This window comes from Mustela erminea, chromosome 7 (assembly GCF_009829155.1).
Source record: "Mustela erminea isolate mMusErm1 chromosome 7, mMusErm1.Pri, whole genome shotgun sequence".
In the NCBI taxonomy this organism is placed as follows: Eukaryota; Metazoa; Chordata; class Mammalia; order Carnivora; family Mustelidae; genus Mustela; species Mustela erminea.
Window position 1 is genome coordinate 96,656,154 of NC_045620.1, and position 18,708 is coordinate 96,674,861.

General features: G+C 40.5%; 1 protein-coding gene across 5 annotated transcripts in view; it reads left to right on the top strand.

The window, feature by feature from the left end:
* The window catches only part of CTNNA2 (catenin alpha 2), a 1,141,838-nt gene that overhangs the window by 406,181 nt on the left and 716,949 nt on the right, over positions 1–18,708 (top strand). For all 5 annotated transcript variants that reach the window (XM_032352609.1, XM_032352608.1, XM_032352606.1 and 2 more), the window contains one exon: positions 2,174–2,377. In XM_032352609.1, the coding sequence (XP_032208500.1) occupies positions 2,174–2,377 (204 nt within the window). The remainder of the gene's footprint in view (positions 1–2,173; positions 2,378–18,708) is intronic.

An 18,708-nucleotide genomic window follows, 5' to 3' on the forward strand; every position in this document is an offset into this window, starting at 1 on the left:
CCTCTGTTCTGCAAAGAAACTGTTTTACAACTGCCCTTATTGAAGAGTTCAAATTTACCTCGGTATATTTCCATCAAATTGGCACTTCTTTATATTTTTAGTACGACGTATAATAAAAAAATCTACACTAGACCCGATATATGATTCTGAAGAGTCTTCTGAAACCTCAAAGCAGAACGAATGATTCTCATTATGTTTTATGTGAATCTGAGTTCCCTATAAAAGAGTTCTTTGAAAATCTGTAAGCTTTATAAAGGAAAATAGTCTAATTCTATTTTGATCAGGTGTTTCTTTAATTAGAGTATTAGTCTAACATATGTCACATGATAAGATTATCATAGATGCATCAACCAACAGCAGTGGAAAGAGAGAAAGAGAACTCAAAGGGATCCCCAGCTCTGGTACAAACAGCCAGTGTGGCAGGAAAGCCAATGTTCCTCTCTCAGTCTGCCTTTGTGAGTGTTCCCTCTAATGATACATGCTGCAAAGCCATCCCCTGTACTGAGGCCTCTTCATGATTTTTGACACTTTTTGGAGAGTTGCTAGTATACAAGGAACAGAATCTGAGTCATACTGTTCTGAGTGAAGTAACAAATTATTATCTTTCTAAGGTCTAAGCAAAAATGTGAGGCTGGTCTTTATGCCAACAACTGCCACAGAAAAGCTTCATCTTCTGTTTGTATGACCTCATGCATTTGCCCTCTAAACTGAAGAGGGAGCTTTGACCAATGAGTAATTTCCTAGGAAATCCAAGGTTCTAGTGTGTGTGTTTAGTGGGTGTTCTTTCTGGTGTGTGTTCAGTGGATGGTTCTTTCTTTCTAAGGTGCCACCTGCTTGCATTCATTCCTTGGCACCTCATAGCCCTTGTGTTGACAGGCTCTCTGCTATGGAGATGTGTGTGTTATAACAGGAGAATCCAAGTCAGAGCCACTGATGCTTGGAGCACAGCTTTCAGGAACTACCTTAGGATGCTTTGGAGGGTTAGGGCAAACTTTGCCAGAGCCTGTAGTCAGACTGATTTTGTAATAACTAAGCAGTTAGTCTTTCTACTCTAGTTAGTATTGCTGGAATGATCTTCCTTGTTTTGAGAAGAAAAGGGGTCCCCACTGGAAACCCGCCATTGATTAAAGTCAACTTTGCCTTCATACGATTATCAGACAGTTCGTGTCTCTCCACTCCCTTGACTTGCTGGGAATAATATTCTCCAGGTTCTGCTCCTATTTTCATTTTTTGATTCTCATCCTTCACACCCTAGGAATTGGTATTAATTGGGTCTTATTTGGTCTTCTTGTTCTTTTGACATTATTAGTATGCCAGTCACTGTCTTGTGTCCAGATAACCCTGATGATCTTCAGGTCCCCAGAGAAACTGGTTAATCTCTTGAAATCTGGATGCCTATTTCTGTAGCTGGATATCCTCCCACTTCTGGACATCCTCACCTACATGTTTCCAGGCTCCTCGGATTTAGCAGGGGCTAAGTGAAGCTTAAGTTCTCTGCAGCACCTTCCTTTAAGGAAACATTGTTATTTTCCACCTTATCTAGGCTCCTTCAGACCATGCTAGTATTTTTATCATGATATTGTCAGTTAATTTTAACAAATCTCGCTCGCTCTCTCTCTCTCTCTCTCTCTCACACACACACATATATTTCTGGCGTATGCTATTTGCCAAGGTTTCAAAAGGCGTCCTGCCACGGGACTCTTTACTTCTCATGAAATAGATACAATGTGTACACTAGTCACTAAAGGATCTTTAAGTTGTTGATTACACATCATACTCTTGCTCTAAAATCTTCTCATAATCCTTCAAAGTGTTACCCTGAAATGTGCTTTCCTTGAAGGCTACAAATGTAAAAAGAAAAAAAAAGGTAAATAAAATAATAAAGAAACAAAGCCACTGTCACAATCTCATCAGAAAACTCTGGTTGATACAACCTTTTCCAAGAACACACCATTGAAACAAGATGTGCTGTTTTCTCCCTGAAGATTAGATACAGGGGAAAGTATCTTAGGGACAATTGCTACTTGGGCAAGGCCACTTTGGTATTTGTCTAAGCAACCAGCTACCTCTCCATGGAGAGTCTTGCTCTAGCCGCAGATACTTCTGGTTCAGCAGGCAAGGTGCAAAGGCAGTTGTGTCTTCTCCCCTAATTGTTTCATGGTGCTGCTTTCAGAATAAGATAATCCTGGACCCCATGACCTTCAGCGAGGCCAGGTTCCGGCCGTCGCTCGAGGAGAGGCTGGAGAGCATCATCAGCGGTGCGGCGCTCATGGCCGACTCGTCCTGCACACGCGACGACCGGCGCGAGAGGATCGTGGCCGAGTGCAACGCCGTCCGGCAGGCGCTCCAGGACCTACTCAGCGAGTACATGAACAACGTAAGTCCTGGGCTCTCGGGGCTCAAGTCTGGTGGGTTTGGGCGCCAACTCGTGGCTTTCAGGAAAGTGTGCGTAGCAGGAAGAGGGGACAGGTGTTCCCTGGAGAGAACTAGTCCCAGTTGTGGAGGAGTGGACAGCTGCGGAACAGAGGAACCACTTTGGGAGAGTGGTGTCCTGAGCTCGGTCAGAATGCTTTATTAGCCTGGAAGAGCATGGTGGAAGAGCCTGGTTAGGAAAATTTGGGCTGATTACTTGAATGATTTCATGGTCATTTTGATGGCTGGTCTCAGATTGAGGTAAGATCGCAGTCGGTGAAAGTTGGATGGTGGATGGAAATGAGGATATAATGAAGTCCTCTTACACAGAGCACTTTTGGAGGCAAGGACCACTCTAGAACATCTTCAGCGTTAAGAGGCATTAATAAGTGTAACAGGTTTTCCAGTGTTTGTGCAGGCTTGGTTGAGGTGGAACTGTTCAAGGGCAGTGAAACTTGGAGGAACTATTGATTGATGTGCAGTTGGGAGTTCTGATGGGAATTCATCTCCAGGTTCTCAAATAGGCATTAGTGGTATCTAGTGATACTGCAGCACCGCCAACAGCCGTCTGTCTTTCCTACAGTTATAAGGTGTGACAACCGTTATATACCTGAAAACTACAAAAAGAAGATGAAATCCATATTCTTTGTCTTGAAAGGCACTAAATTATGTTTGTATTGATTTGCTAAATCCAATCAGCTGAAGTGATGTTGGTGTTGTCCAGAGCTTACAACCTTGAATGATCTGGAGTTTCTCCAGTCCTGGACTCCTGGGCTTGAGACAATTCAGCATGTAGTGGTAAAATGTAGGTAGAGTGAGGTCTTGACATCACATGTTGAAGGCGTGTTCTGTGTAGTGGTCAGGTAGGGAGTGGGACACTGACAGTCTCACAGCTTTTGAAGCCCATGCTGGGTCCTTTTAGAACACCAGTAGGCAACACTGAGACAGTGCTGTCAACCCATGTCCTCTCTCCAGCCCAGTCCTTCTTTGCCTCCAGGACCCAGCCCCTAATGACATGGCAGCCCATGGGTCAAGCCAGGAGTCAGCATTGACAGGAATGGTGCTGCTCCTGCCAGACTCTTCAGAGAATGTTGATCTAGAAAACAAAAAGATACAGAGGGCCCTACAAACTGAAAACCAAAAATATCTTTTTACATGAACCTTCAGATCCTTTGATTTGAGAAGATTTGTCCCATTTTCGGCACACAGAGAATGAGGTGTGGATGTCTAACATGGTGTCCAGCTGCTGATGGGAATTTCTCCATGGGACGCTGGCTGACGCAGAGTTTCTGTGATTTGGGTCTGTGGGTGCTGTGCGGGGTAAAGCTAGAGATGTTGACTGCCATTGTCTCCCAGGCTGAGTGACTTTTTTGAAAAGCAGATTTAACAACAACAACAACAAAACAATGCTTCTAACATACAGGATTCTGTGTGTTTGTTGTTTTTAGCAGAATAGCAGCAGGCTACTCTTACCTGTATGTGGAATATGGTTTTATATTAAGGCATGCTGGTCTTTCTTTCAAGGAATTATGGCCAAAGAAGGAAGTATAAACAGCAGAGAACCAGCGATGGTTCAGATATCAATATAAATATTTCTGAAAAAAAGTTTGTTCCTGTGAATTCTAATCACAGAACATGATTAAACCAGAGTTGATAGAGATATGACATGTAATTTTCAGTTTGGTGTCTAGAATCCTATCAAGCAGAAGTTTGTTCTTTCAGTGTAAACTCCTGTAGATCAGCAGACCTGATGGAGTTTTGTATTTTATTGACTCTATGAGCTTATATTTCTGTTCATAACCATGTGATACAGGAAATGTTTTGTTTTTCGTGTTACGAAAACTTGATTTCTGCTTGGCTATGCTTACATAGGTGGGCTTAGTGCTTCAATTTCAAAGTGTGCAAATGCCATTCACTTTGAACCATCAGGATCAAAGGCTTGAAAGAAAACACCTCCTATTGACTTTTATGTAAACTATTTAACTTCATACTTCTTTGGTGATTTCAAGATAGAATTGGATGCTGTTGTATCAGCTTCATCATCTCTGTCCAGCGCCCTTATTTCTCCCGTCAAAATGTCAATTTTTTTATTTTGATATAGCCTACATTAATATAAATCCACATACACATCTCTGCCTTGACTGAAAATTCTGTTGTGTTTCATAGCAACCAATAAGTTAGTCAGTTGTGCCTAGGATGTTTATTATAAGTTTTTTTTTTAAGTTTATAAGCTCTAAGAGTAAATGTATTATCAAGTTATCACTCTGCAGATACTCCTCTTAGTAAGCTAAGCAATATGAGGATAAAGAATTTATTAGATTGAGATGAAAAGATTTCAAAATGGGCATAACTGACACTTCTGGATTCTGAAAATTTCCTGATCTTTCCCTAATGAAGATTTGACTTACAAAGTTCACTTGTAAGCAGACGTGTTCTAAAATCATATAAACGCCAAGTGGTATCCACTGCAGGGAGATGGAAATGGGAAGAAGATCTGTATGCTAAGTGATTAGGGGAAAGTGTCTGCATGGGCCAAAAAACCATATGAGTTACACTGAGCTCAGTAGATTATCTGTGGTGTGTTAGATTTTCCACAGAAGTATGTACAAGTTGATGTGTGTGTCACAAAAACTGGGCATCCCAAAGAAACTAGTATGAGAGAAAAGTGCTGTGTGAACAGAGACGTGTGGCAAAAATTATGATCATAATGTGGCAGTCGTAGAAAAGAAAAGCTCTGGATGGCCTTGTTTTTTTAAGTTGATGATGTAAGCCCAAGTGAGAAGATTCTTTAAAAAAAACTCCTCCTTTAAATAGACCATCACTATTGTACATAGGGGAAGACTAATAATGGAGAGAGAGAGACTCTTTCTCTAAAAGTTGTGTGGCCTTTGGATGAGTGCCATCAGGGTGGTGGTTGGTGTATTATGTCAAGTACTATAATTAGTTCCAAATTATAATGAAGACATCAACTTTTCTCTGTAACTTACAATTTTAGACAGTTTTTTTCTCCCTTGTGGAAGTAAAACCTTTTTTCGTCAAAAAAACACAAAATACAAAAACCACCCAAAAACCCTTAAAAGTGACCGTTTGTTGTGAGAGACAACAATTAAACATGGCATTTTATTGATAAGGATTTTATGATAGATTTGAATTTAGAATATCCTGTTCATTCCACAGATTTGTATTGTGGGCACTGTTCTAGGCTTCTGGGATGTAGAAGGGAACAAAATAGATAAAATTCTCTGTTCTTATGGAGCTTACACTCTAGCTGGGGGAGACAATCATTTGAGCCAGGGTTATCTCGGATGACAGCGAGTGACACGGGGAGATTGAAATTCTGGGAGCCAGGGAGCGTGGGGTAGAGCTGTAAATTAGGGTGACCTGGAAAGGGTTCATTGAGAAAATACTTTTGGTTAAAGACCTTTTGGAGATGGAGCAAAGAGTGCTTGAGGAGGTTAAGCATTTCTCTGTGAACAGGTGCTTGGGGCCCAAAGAACCTTTATGAGGAGGCAATCAAGACTGTTGGGAGTGAATGGCAGCCAGAACAAGACAGGGGCTGCAGGTCTACAAAGCGCCAGACTTACCCAAGGCCTTTGCAGTGTTGCATGAAATTTGCTTTTCACTTTAATGTCATGGGAGGTCACTGGAAAGTGTTGGGATGAAAGTGCCATGACTGAGGTCCTCAGATAGGACATAGGGGCACCAGAGGGACAGGGGAGGGGTGCCAAAATAATTCGTGAGAGGGTGGTGGCTTGGCTCAAGTGATAACAGTAGAAGTGAAGCCTCAAATTCTAACTGTATTTTAAACAGAATTTCTTATAAAGTGGCCAGTGAGAAGAATGTATCTGTTTCATGAAGACAAAATGGACGGCAGTCAGTGTAAATGGTAGTTAAGGTTGTATCAGCCCCCGCTATGGTCTTCAGTTGGTATCTTCAACTGGCTTCACTTGCATGAAAAATTCTGATTTACTCAGATGTAACGGTTTGTAAAGAGCTCACTTTGCAATGCTTGGATACTCTGCTAGACAGATTGCATGTGAAAAGGGAGTTAAGTAGAAAATTTTTATTTCAAAGTTGTATCACCCAAAATACCCAACTATGGTTCACATGAGTATAAAAGGCTAGAAAAATAGAATACTCCAAGTACTAACCCTCACTGCAGAACAATAAAGAGATGTGTTAAGCCATTCTTTGTGCACAATTTCGCTATTAGGCCTTGATGGGAATATGTGATAATCATATATGCCTGGACCTTGTGTGTTGTGCTGTGCAGGCTGGTTCAGTTTTACATAAACAGATGGTCTGTGTTGCTCTAAATTGGGGCGTGTGTGTGTGTTTTAAGACTAATGCAGAACTACCATTTTTATAAACCAGCATACAAAGTCTAGCAGTACAGGGGTGCAGAGAATTAAAGGACATACAGTAATAACTTGTTGGTCTCTGATATTTGAAAATGTGGCAGGTTATTTTTTTAATTATATTTTTCTAAGTACTTAAAGTGATCTATTTTTACAGAAGATTTGAATCCAATTTTTTTTTTAAACCTTTTAAGCACCTAAGTGGATTCCTGGGGACATTTTGTAAACCCCTAATGTGATGGACGTGTTAAAAGCACTTGAGGACAAATTAATGTAGGAGAATATATCCATATCACAAGTGCCCGAAGCATTTTGTAAACCACTAATGTGATGGACATGTTGAAAGCACATGAGGACAGATTAACGTAGGGAAATATATATATCACAAGTGCCCAAAGGATCGTTGTCCTATCCTTTGCCATAGAGTGGATTTTATTATTAAGAGGGGTCCTGATGGATCCAGTTTATGAAGGGTGGGATCTGAAATGAGGCCTTAAAACTTCATGTTCAGCCCAGTTGTAGGTCCCTTCCTGTACCGAGGCTCAGAAAACTACACTGTTTTAGTAACACATTAAGTGATATCCAGAGCCAAGGGAACTCTGCAAATAGTGGGCTTGTACACTCTTTGTTCTTGTTGTTGTTGTCTTGTTTTTTAATGGTGCAAGAGAAATGTGTGTTTATTGTAGATGATAAATAAGAAAAAAACATTCATAATATCATCCCTAAAGATGATCATTGTTAGCAAATTTGTATATGTCTTTCTTATGCTTTTAAACTTACGTAGTGATACATTTGTATGCAGAAACACACAGGCATGTTATACCTTGAGTTTTAAAAAATAGACTCATTGTATTTGGCATTTTGTAATCTCTTTTCTTAATGTATTGTGACTATGTTACCATGTCAATAAACATTCTCTAACCTTAGGTTTACTGGTTAACTTAGCATTTTATTATATAAACATGTAATAATTCATTGAGAAGCAATTCATTGTGAGAGTATTTTTTTTACAGAATATTGGGAAAGATAAGGAGGGCAGCCTTTTCATGCTGGCTGTGTAGAGTGTTGTAGGCCCAAAGAATGACTGACAAGCAAGTGGGAAGGCACAGCTTTATAATTTATTTGCTTTAAAGGGATCCCTGAGAATTTTGTGCTATGAAACTTTTGTATGTGAAGACATTTTAAATGCCTCTGAGGTTCTATTTTAAATGATCATAGATATATTTTTTCTGTATTTTATTGATTTTTTTTTCTCTCTCAATTTGATTTTTATTTATGAGAGTTTCCCTACGTTGGCTATATGTAGTACTCCCAAGAGGTGTCTAGGACAACAAGTAAAGGGGTTCAGTAGTTGGATTTGGCCTAGGGTCCTCTAAAGGGAGTGCTGTCAATAAGAGAACTTTGTCGTAGAAATTATGATGCCCCCAAATTTCTCCCAGATGGGAAGATAGAAGAAAGACTCAATAGTTGTTGCCACTTAATAAAGTTAATTGTTAATTAAATGTAAAAATTGTTTCCAGTAGTATCTAGGCTTTCTCATTTCTCAAGTTTGTAGGAGAGGGGGGTGAAATTCACAAAAGTCAGCTGGGCTGATTACAAGTGTCTCTACCAGAATGTTTGGCTTAAGATGGAATAGAAAGTAATGCTTAAAAATACTTGTGGACCCTTGTTGACCCAGTGTTCCCTAACCCTCCTCATAAAAGGCCTCCATTTTAAGAGGAAATTGAGAGCTGTTTTAATGGAAGTGGTAGCTCCATTCAAGAGATTGAAGGGGAGACAAATCATGAGAGACTGTTGACTCTGAGAAACAAACTGAGGGTTTGGGAGGGGAGAGAGGTGGGGGGTTGGGTGAGCCTCGTGGTGGGTATTATGGAGGGCACATATTGCATGGAGCACTGGGTATGGTGCATAAACAGTGAATTTTGGAACACTGAAAAGAAATAAAATAAAAATATAAAATAAAATAAAATGAGAAGGATTTCTAATACCTCAATTTGATGCCTTTGATGAGAAGCTTTTCCTTGCCTTTTTCTTATTTGTATGTTTTCTTCTCTTTATACTTTGTGTCTTCAAATGGGTTCAGTGCTCTCATCTCTGAATTTTGAGCTTCAAATTCATCTGTGCAACTGTGCCTCTTCTGTAAAACTTTTGTTCCATGAAGAGATAATTCTCAAATTCCTTTTTTGTAGTTGTACGTCCTGCTCAGACACTGAAAAAGTACAATTAGGTTACCAAACCCTTATTCTGAGGTCTAAAACTGTCCTTCGAATCCACTCTTGCTAAGAAACATGGTTGAGAAGAGAAGTCGTTTGGATGGTGCCTTAGAATTCGTCTCAAAATTACCTTGCAATCCCATTTGCCTGGCAAGGCAGTTTCAGTGTGACTGCCAGCGATACGCTGGCACTTATAAGGAGTAACATATTTTGTTTTTCTTTTTATTTTCTTACCGTATTCCTTTTCTAACGCTATCCAACTGAGTTTGCTACAGCAGAATCTCCAGAGCCAAGGGAGTATTAAGGAGCGGTGTGCTGGGCTTCACTTGCTCAGGCACCAGTGGTGGGAGAAGGTAATTCGCCAGGGAAAACAGTGAGGATGAGAGAAATTGTGCCATGATTAAATGTCCCACAGAGCATGAGAATATTCTGAGTGGCTCCAGGAGGAGATCAAGACTGGCAGGTGGTTGGTTAACACAAGCACCGGTATGAGTAACATCTAGTCTTTATGGGAATGTGGCAGGTCTCCTGGTCTTAAAGGATCCAGAGTATGGGTCAATTATCTTGGTAGGGGAGTTAGGCCCTTTGAAAAGTACATCACATTATATGCATGTTTGCTGTTGTTATCAGCTCATGATATACAATTAAATGACTTACAGGATCCCAGGACAGATGGGTCTGACTAGATTTCTTTCCTTTGAATCATCAAGGTCGATTCTTAATGCAATCCTATATGCTGTTTCTTGGCCAGGAAAGGCCCTTCCCACATGAAGCTCTCCTCATTCCCCACTATGGATAGTTTAGCAGAGTTTGCAAGCCTGTGCGTTGTAACCGTCTATACACCCAGGTTCTGATCCCAGTTTTGTCCCATCTCTGTGACCTTAGGCAAGGTAGACTGACTCTGAGCTTCAACTTCATTGTCTATCAAGTGGGTGATAGACTATACCTACAGGAGTATTCAGAGTTCAGATAAGACCCTGGCAGCCAGAACATTCAGTGTCAAAGGAAAGTCATGTTTGCTTCCTTTTTCTCGTCAGTGTTCATATTTCCCTGTTTGATTAACCTCAAACAAAAACCCTATTCTATAAAATTCACTGAGGGCTTTTTGGAGATAAGGAGTGTTACATAAAGGAAAGCATTGCTGGGTGTGCCTGGATGGGGGCTGAGCAGCCAGAGATATGCCTGGTTTTGTGGTCCTGTTTAGGGGCATACTGTGGACAACACTGTTGCCAAGGATTGGAAACAAGTGACAGTCTTTATAAAATGAGCTGATTATTAGAGACCTTGGAGGAAAAAGGACTAAGACTGGCAGTCTAGGAAACCAGAGGGTAAAAAACAAAACAAAACAAAACCAAAAAACCCAGGCCTCTAAACTGGAAGAGGTTGGATGCAGTGCCATTTGTCTAAGTTAGTAGATGAGGTGCCTGCCTTTTCCTAGCCCTGTAGCGTCTTAAGAGAGAAAGACCAAGGTTCTCTCTTAAACATGGGAATATCTCTAGTTTCTGTGGGTCAGGGAGATGGACTAAAATTCTAAGAGTGTAAACATGGGGAAAATGAGTGCTACCTTGTACACATATGGCCCCCATCCTTAGCTCTAAAATATGATTTTGATATTCTTGGTCCTGGAGTTAGAATTTGGACTAGTGGTTAGAGGTAAGAAACTTTTTTTGTTAGTGTTTTTCGTGGAACCTTGATTTGCTTAAAAAAGTTCAAAGTAGCTATTGAAGGCGTAAATTTTAGGAGTTTGACTGATACGCTGGCAGGCTGACGGATTTGCTCAGGGCATTTACTTCTACTGGGAGCTCCTAACAGCTGGCTGCAATCCACCAGTAAACTTATTACCTGGTTTTGAGATATACCCAATCAGCAAAGATGAAGCCTGCCACCTGGAAGTTTCTTGAGTAGGAAGATTATGGGAAAACAATTTGCCTTGTCTTCAAATGAGGTTCCCAGGGGGTGCCCTGGTGGCTCAGTCTGTTAAGCATCCACCTTCAGCTCAGATCATGACCCCAGGGTCCTGGAATTGAGCCCCACATCAAGCTCTCTGCTCAGTGGGGAGCTGCTCCTTCCTCTCCCTCTGCATGTTGCTTCCTCTGCTTGTGCTCTCTCTCTCAAATAAGTAATTTTTTTTTTTTTTTTTTTTTATAATGAGATCTTCAGTATTGGTCCTATAATGAGTTAAGTTTGAGTAGTGAAAGTCACAACTCTGGATACTCAATGTTGACTTCGCTATAGAGGAAAAGAGGTACTAAGCGATACAACCAATCTCTCTCTCTCTCTCTCTCTCCTTCTCTTTCCCTCTCTCTCCCCCTACCTCCCTTCCATCTCTAATTTTTCCTCCCTCTTTTTCTTTCTTCTACCACCTGTGTGCCTGGTAGAAATTTTTTTTTAAATTTTTTAATGCATGAATGGACTCACAGAAATCTAAGTGAGTTATTCAGAGGCAATAAGTGGCAAGAAACAATAAATTAGAGACAGGTCTGCACATTCCTTCTGTCCTAGACTTGGGTTTTAAATGAGACAGTGTATAAAGAGTAGGAGGCAAAAATCTAAGACCCAGCTGGGTAGCCAGATTAGGGACCTCAGAATAAGCCTGGATTCTCAGGTGATGACTCTATCAAGCCATGATCAAAGAATAGAAAACTTCCCTATAGAGAGAAACAGTGGAAATGCATGCTATCTTGGTCTTTAAAGAGCATTGTAAAAAACAAACAAAACAAAACAAACAAAACCCCCAACAAACTTTACACATCACCAAGAATTTATAACGAAAATCTCACCATCACTCAGGTTTGGGGTCAGAAACTATATTCTAGGGTGATATAAAGCTTATCCAGAATTTCATTTAAAGGCATTCTGGCTTGTGGGTTACCAGGTACCTGGCAGAAGCAAATACCAGTTCTCTCTAGAGGAACTGGCTTTAAACCCAAGTGTCAAAGAATTTCTATAGATAAGGTTACAAGGAGCAGAAGTTGAGATTCCAGAATCTCTAAGGATAAAAATGAAACAAACCATCATGAGTGAGAGCTGGCAAAAAAATGAATTACACATCAGACCTACCAGGGCTGAAGGTTGGCAGTTAATAGATACAAATTATAAATTGTCTCTAAAGAAACTGAAGAGAGTGTTGGAGATATGAAGGAACAAGATACTGTGAAAATCGACTGGAAATCCTAGAAGGCAGGACTGGGAGTTGTGTGGTAGAAGAACATGGGCTTATTTGAAGGAGTCGGACAAGAGGGTCCTGGTGGCCACAAGCCTGGGATCACAGGGAAGGAAGAGAGAAGATAATTCAAAGAATCTAGGGCAGTGCTGGCAGTAACCTCCTGAGCAGAGAAGCTGGTTATCTTTTGTAGCAACCCTTTGGTTGGATATCAGTCACATTATTCACAGTGGACTTGTATAAGGAAGAGAAAAGGTCAAATCACAAAGAAAAAAAATATATCCAATGAAAACAGGAGATGAAAATAACAATCTGCCTTACCAACAAAATTAAGTCTCATACTTAAAATTCTAGCTAGCTTCTCTCCTTATCAAACACATCCCTTTACCGAGTCCTTGAAAGTTGGTTTTGAATCCTACAAGGTCAATCAATATGATGAGGAAGAGCAAGTAATGCTATGAGACAGTAAGGGGCTGTCTTTGATGTAGTCAATGAGCAGAGACTGTTGACAGAGTTGACTGCTGAGTCATCAGATTGGGTCATCCTAGTGAAGACAGTCTGGACAGCACAATCCATCAATTGATCTTCTTGGGAAAGGCTTTCTGGTATTTCAAGGAGGATCTCTCTGAATTGTCAGGGAAACAGCAGGCTGTGCTCCACCACCAAACCCATGAGTCTGGAGCAACTATTTCTTTGTGTTTGGGATAGGAGAGGGTGGTGAAGATATGGACATTGGGGAGGGTATGTGCCATGGTGAGTGCTGTGAAATGTGTAAACCTGGCGATTCACAGACCTGTACCTCTGGGGATAAAAATACATTATATGTTTATTTAAAAAATAAATTAATTAATAAAAAAATGGCAGAACTTTTTAATTAAAAAAAAAAAAAGATACGGGAAACCCATACCCTGGATTTCTTGTTCCCCGAATGGGTTGTTCCAAAGAGAAGCTCCCAAGAGCCTCTTTTCTTTGGTCTAAGATTGCCTTGGGCTCTTCCTGAAAAGCTGCTCTTGATTCATTCAGGAAGTTGTCACATGCTGAGAACTAAGCATTTCACTTGGGATGATGCCTCCCTCTGTGTCAGACACTCCAGGTTCTTTGCTGTTTCAGGGACTTTGCACTTAGCATCCTTCTGACTGGAACGTTCTTTCTCAAACCTCTAATAAAGGACTCCTTGTTTCAGCTTGAATATGTTGTACTTTTTTTTTTTTTTAAAGATTTTATTTATTTGAGAGAGAGAGACCACAAGTAGGCAGAGACGCAGGCAGAGAGAGAGGAGGGAGCAGGCTCCCCGCTGAGCAGGGAGCCCGACACGGGGCTCGATCCCAGGACCCTGAGATCATGACCTGAGCCGAAGGCAGAGGCTTTAACCTACTGAGCCACCTAGGTGCCCCTTGAATATGTTGTTCTTAATCACATGCGTGTATTTCTGTTACAGGACCTGCCAGCCTACAAAATTACAGAATCTCTCTGTGTTGTTACTGTCAGCTCCTCCACTGGATTTAAAGCTCCCAGGAGAGGAATGCTGTCTTGTTCGCAATCCCCAGGATCTAGAGTGTCTAGTCTAGAGGCGTAAATATTTCTGAAATGAATAAATGAATTCTCTTTCATCCTCTAATAATAATGAGGAGGAGGAAGGAAGAGAGGGTAGAGAAAGAAAGAAAAAGATAGCGACACAACCCATATGTTTTGAGTCTGTTGAGTCCCATCTTTTGGAGCAAAATGGTTCATGTTTTCTGTCTGTTCTCCTACCTAGGTCAAACTATAAGTAAAACAGCTAAAGTTAACTGTCCTTGGCTTCTTCATGGCTTATTTTGAAGTATCCAGACATTTCCCTATAGTTAAAGCTATATTTAAGGCCCTGGCAGAGGCCTAAAATGATCCTACTAAGTATAAGAAGAGGTAAAAATGATACAAAACATGCCACTTGCTTGCTTTTCAGTTCAAAGAGCCCCACCAAACACCTCACTCCTAATTCTGCCATTTTCAGTCTTTCCTCTAGAGTGACCTGTTTGGGTATGAGTCCCCCTCCCCACCACCGTGGGTGTACGTGAGGGGCTGGGAGGACCTGGGCCATTTGAAGGTGTACAGAATTCCACAGGCTGGACTTTGGAAAATACTTAACTACTCGCTTCCTGAAAGGCACAAAAGAGTTTGTATGTGTATCTAAGAGAGAAATCAATGTAAGAAAAGGGTCACAGTTCAGCTTTTGAACCTTACTTAAATGGTGTCTGCAGAGACCCAACCTCAGCCTGTGGAACCCTGGTCTCCCAAAGAGGGGGTTGATAATCTCTTTAGCAACTACCCCAGGTGATTTGTATGAGCAGGTGAGTCAGGGAACCCCTGATGTAATAAATCAGGGGATCACATCAAGAGTTGATTTAATACAGCATGGGCTTAAAAATGGGTTTTCTTTTCTGTGAATGGAGATAAGTACTTTTGTAAGAAAGCATCAGGTGAATATTGCCCAGGGAACCTGACTGAGCTACCTTTTACTTAGCCTGGACATTTAGGATTTCAGAAGAGACTTGTGAAGCTGGATAGCTAATCCCTTCTTTGAATTCCTGACGAATAGACAATGGAAGCTGAACCATTATGTCACCTGTGAGCTATTAATCGAAGAGCAGCTGTGTATTTTTTGTTTTGTTGTTGTTGTTGTTTCTTCTCAAAGCTCACCTCCCTCAAATGCACTTCTTGCACACATCTATTCCCCCATTTGTAAAAGAGACAATTCATCATCCTCGGAAGGACTGCGCTCTCGAGCAGTGCCCAAATTAAAATATCCAGTCTCACCGATGGTTCAAAATCCTCTTTCTCAACAGCTCTGTTGCTGATTTCAGTGTCTAACTCTGCCGGTCTGGCTGCAGCTGACAGATTTGTCACATCAAGTCCCAGTGCTTAGCCTTAGCCATTTCAATCCCTCGCACTGAACTTCCGTTTCAGGGTCTTTTGGTGACTCTTCTGGGGAACTGTTTCCCGGAGGAAGCAATGTTTCACCTCACGGCTCTTGGGATTCTTAAATCTACCTTTGTATCAGAACCACGTATCAGAAAAGCGCGTACGCTAGGGCCCTTGCAGGCCAAGTTTTCCAGGAGATTCTCGTGCCTCCAGACCTGTACCAGCCTTGGAGTAAGACAGCACTGGGGCATCAAACAACTTGTTCAACATCATTAGACTCAGAGACAGGTGCCATGATTTTCCCTCTCCTCAGTCTTCTGAGCAACATTTTCCAAGTATTATTATTTATCTTCACCCTCCACATCGCCCGCCTGCACCCCCTGCCATGGCCCAGTGAACACCTTTGCAAGCAGGTATTTGTGTTTCTTTCTCCTTTTCCTCCTGAGGTGCCTCAAGAACACCTCATATAACATTGGCATGTTATATAAATTTCATCTCAACAGGAAAAAAGAAGACAACGTTGGCCTTTTTATTATTCATTTTGCACACTTGAGGTTAGATGGAATCCCTTAAGTGGCCTGCATTGTGGTGGCTAATTTCATACTTTTGATCCCTGCCAAAAAATATAAATGAATAAACATCCTTTGGGAGAGGTGTTTTTCTTTGTATTCGTGAAACATGTAGAAATAAAATTCTGTAAACTTCATCTTATCACCGGTATTTTTTTTTATCTACATTGGCCTGATTTTATGCTTCTTATCTCTTCTGTTTGCTCTTTTTTTCCTCATCTGTTCATTTTCCTTCTTCATTTGTAAAACCAATAAAACCAGATCTCTCTCTTCTTAAATTTTGTTTTGTTGTTGTTGTTGCTGTTCTTAAGGATTCTGAAAGGATTGCCATCCATTTTCCTAAAGCCCCTGTTTTCTGATTTCAGGCTCTTTAGATGAAAACAAATAGCAAGATATTTGCAAAAAATCAAATGGTTAAGGACATTTTCAAAGTAACACAAATAGAACAATTTGGAATTCAGGTTTCTGGCTTCTTCATTGCTACTCTTTGATTATTTCTTTTGCCTCATGATCTGTATTTTAATGGAAATAGATATAATATTGGATTTTTAATATTCTTTTTCCTCTCTTTGAAGCCCTAAACGATGTATTACTTATGTTTTCCCAAATACTCCTGTAGATCTTTCAGGGTTTGTCACATGGTAGACTCTGGACAATTTTTTTTTTTAATATTTTATTTATTTATTTGACAGACAGAGATCACAAATAGGCAGAGAGGCAGGCAGAGAGAGGGGAAGCAGGCTCCCCGCCGAGAAGAGAGCCCGATGTGGGGCTCGATCCCAGGACCCTGGGATCATGACCTGAGCCGAAGGCAGACGCTTTAACCCACTGACCACCCAGGTGCCCCTGGACAATTCTTTTTGCAAGCATCTATAGATCCTAGCGGAACCCTGCCAAAACCTCAAATAGAAAGCAGACAGCAGACAGTTGCCTTGTGGGACAGCCACTGGAAGCAGTCATAGAGGAGCCAAAAGGACCTTTGTTGGCAGGAGTATAGGTGTTCAAGGAGCAATTAAATATGATTTTTCCTCCAAAGCTGCAGACCCTTCTGGCTTCTGTTGCTAGTTGGGGGTTATAGACCTTTTAGGAGACAACAGTAGAGGTGGGAACCATAAAATCCAGCTCTGGTTTGTCAACTGGCCCGTAGTTTCCCAGGTGTTCAGTGAGGTGACTCTGCTCTCACCGAGCCATGCCTATCTAAAGAAACACCTTTTATTCTTTTCTGAAAATAAACCTCTGGTTGCCTACAGCCTGGATAAGGGGAGAGGGTCTAGGGTCTAACTGTTTTTTAAATGGAATTTCAAGTAGTCATCTTGTTTGCAACCTCCTTTGCCCACCTCCCCCCTTGCCTCCAAAAGAAGCTGATGCCTCAAGGGTCTGGATCTTGGAGGGTTTTGCAGTGTGAACTGCGTTGTTCTGTGGTTTCTCTATTGCTGGTCTCCGAGTCAGCTTTCTCAGCTGAATGAGTTTGTACATCTCCCTCTGACATTGTTTCAAAATATAGCCATGCTATTTTCCCCTGTTGTCTTTATCTGCAAGGATAGATGCCTTTAAAAGAAAATTGCTGCGTGGTCCTTTTAATGGGGTTTCAGAAAAGATTGGTGACAAATCGGTGGGCTAAATCTGCCATCTTCAGTCACACCCTTTATTTTAAGTAAGATTACAGATTCCTTCTGTATCTATGTCCAGGGTTCATGTCGTTTCATACCATAATTTGCCCAAGGAGTAACACTGAGCTAATCAAAGCATTTTCAAAGTGAGCTGAGAGTTTTGGATTAAAGTGGAAGGGAAACATAGTCTGTTGGAATAAAAGTTAAAATGGGAGAATCTATTTGATCAAGGTACTCTGTTGTGTTTCTGTGTCCATACTATTTCTAACCAAAGCATAATAGACAGTGGTTTGAATTTAGACCTTGAAGAAGGTAATGGTTGTGAATACTGATCTTATTGTTTATGTAGGGTAATTCTAGAAGCAGAATGTTTATCACATGATAGCAAAAAAATTCTTCAGAAACTTTGTTTTTAAGTCTACTTGATGCTGTCTTCCTCTTAGTTACTGACTGATAACAGTGGTACAATTGGCATCCTATGATCCATACCACTGTGTTAAGGGAGAATAGAGATCGATGTTATCATCTCAATCTTTTTTTTTTTTTTTTTTTAGAATTTGGTAATTTTCAGAGTCTCTCCCAAAATGATGAGAGCCACAAACTTTATTCATTGAAATGTCTTTGTAAATGGAGTATTCTTGTAAGTTCCTTTGTTTTTTAAAGATTACTTTAAGTCTGTTAAATTTATCTTGTGAATTATTAGCTGTTTTCCCCCTGTGGTATTATTTCGTATCTGACTCTGGCACTTCCATTTTTATATCCTTAGAACTTTTATCAGGCATATGACTGAATGATTTGACTTATAAACAGCCACGTTGAAATTTCTGTCATTTCCTATTGTTATAAAAATTTATACCCAGTTGCCAAAGACAGTGATATTCAGAAGAGACATAGGATATTTAACATTCCAGACAGCTATTAGGGAAGCCCTTGTGATTTATTCCTAATACATCGTGATTATTAGCATGACACCTGATGAAATTTTCCTTGCAATATAAGCATACCCACCGAATAATTCTCACTAAACCCAAGTCTGTTTGCTAGGAAATCACTTGTAGCTTAGCTTAACATATGTCTTTAGGTTTAAAGAGTAAGGGAAAAAGTACGTTGGTTTATTAGTTTTGAGACTGCATGTCCTGGAGACCTAGATTCTTCAGGTTCCCCAGTAGTGAGTGAGCAGAATATAGAAACAAGTGTGACTCTCATGCCTCCTACCCTCGTATCTGCATCTTCCTTAGCAGTCCTGATGCTAATTGAATTAAATATTTAGCTTTCATATAAAATTTCACTTGAAAAAAAAAATTCCTCTTGGCAAGACAGATTTTGAAAATTAATGACGTACTATATACCCCTAAGACTTTTGTCTGAAGTAACCAGATAATTGACAGGAAAGTTAATTGTAAGGCATCAATTATTTAGCATCAATTATCTGACCAATCTGTGATTATATCATAGATTTTAAGATTATGATAATACAGAAAGGCT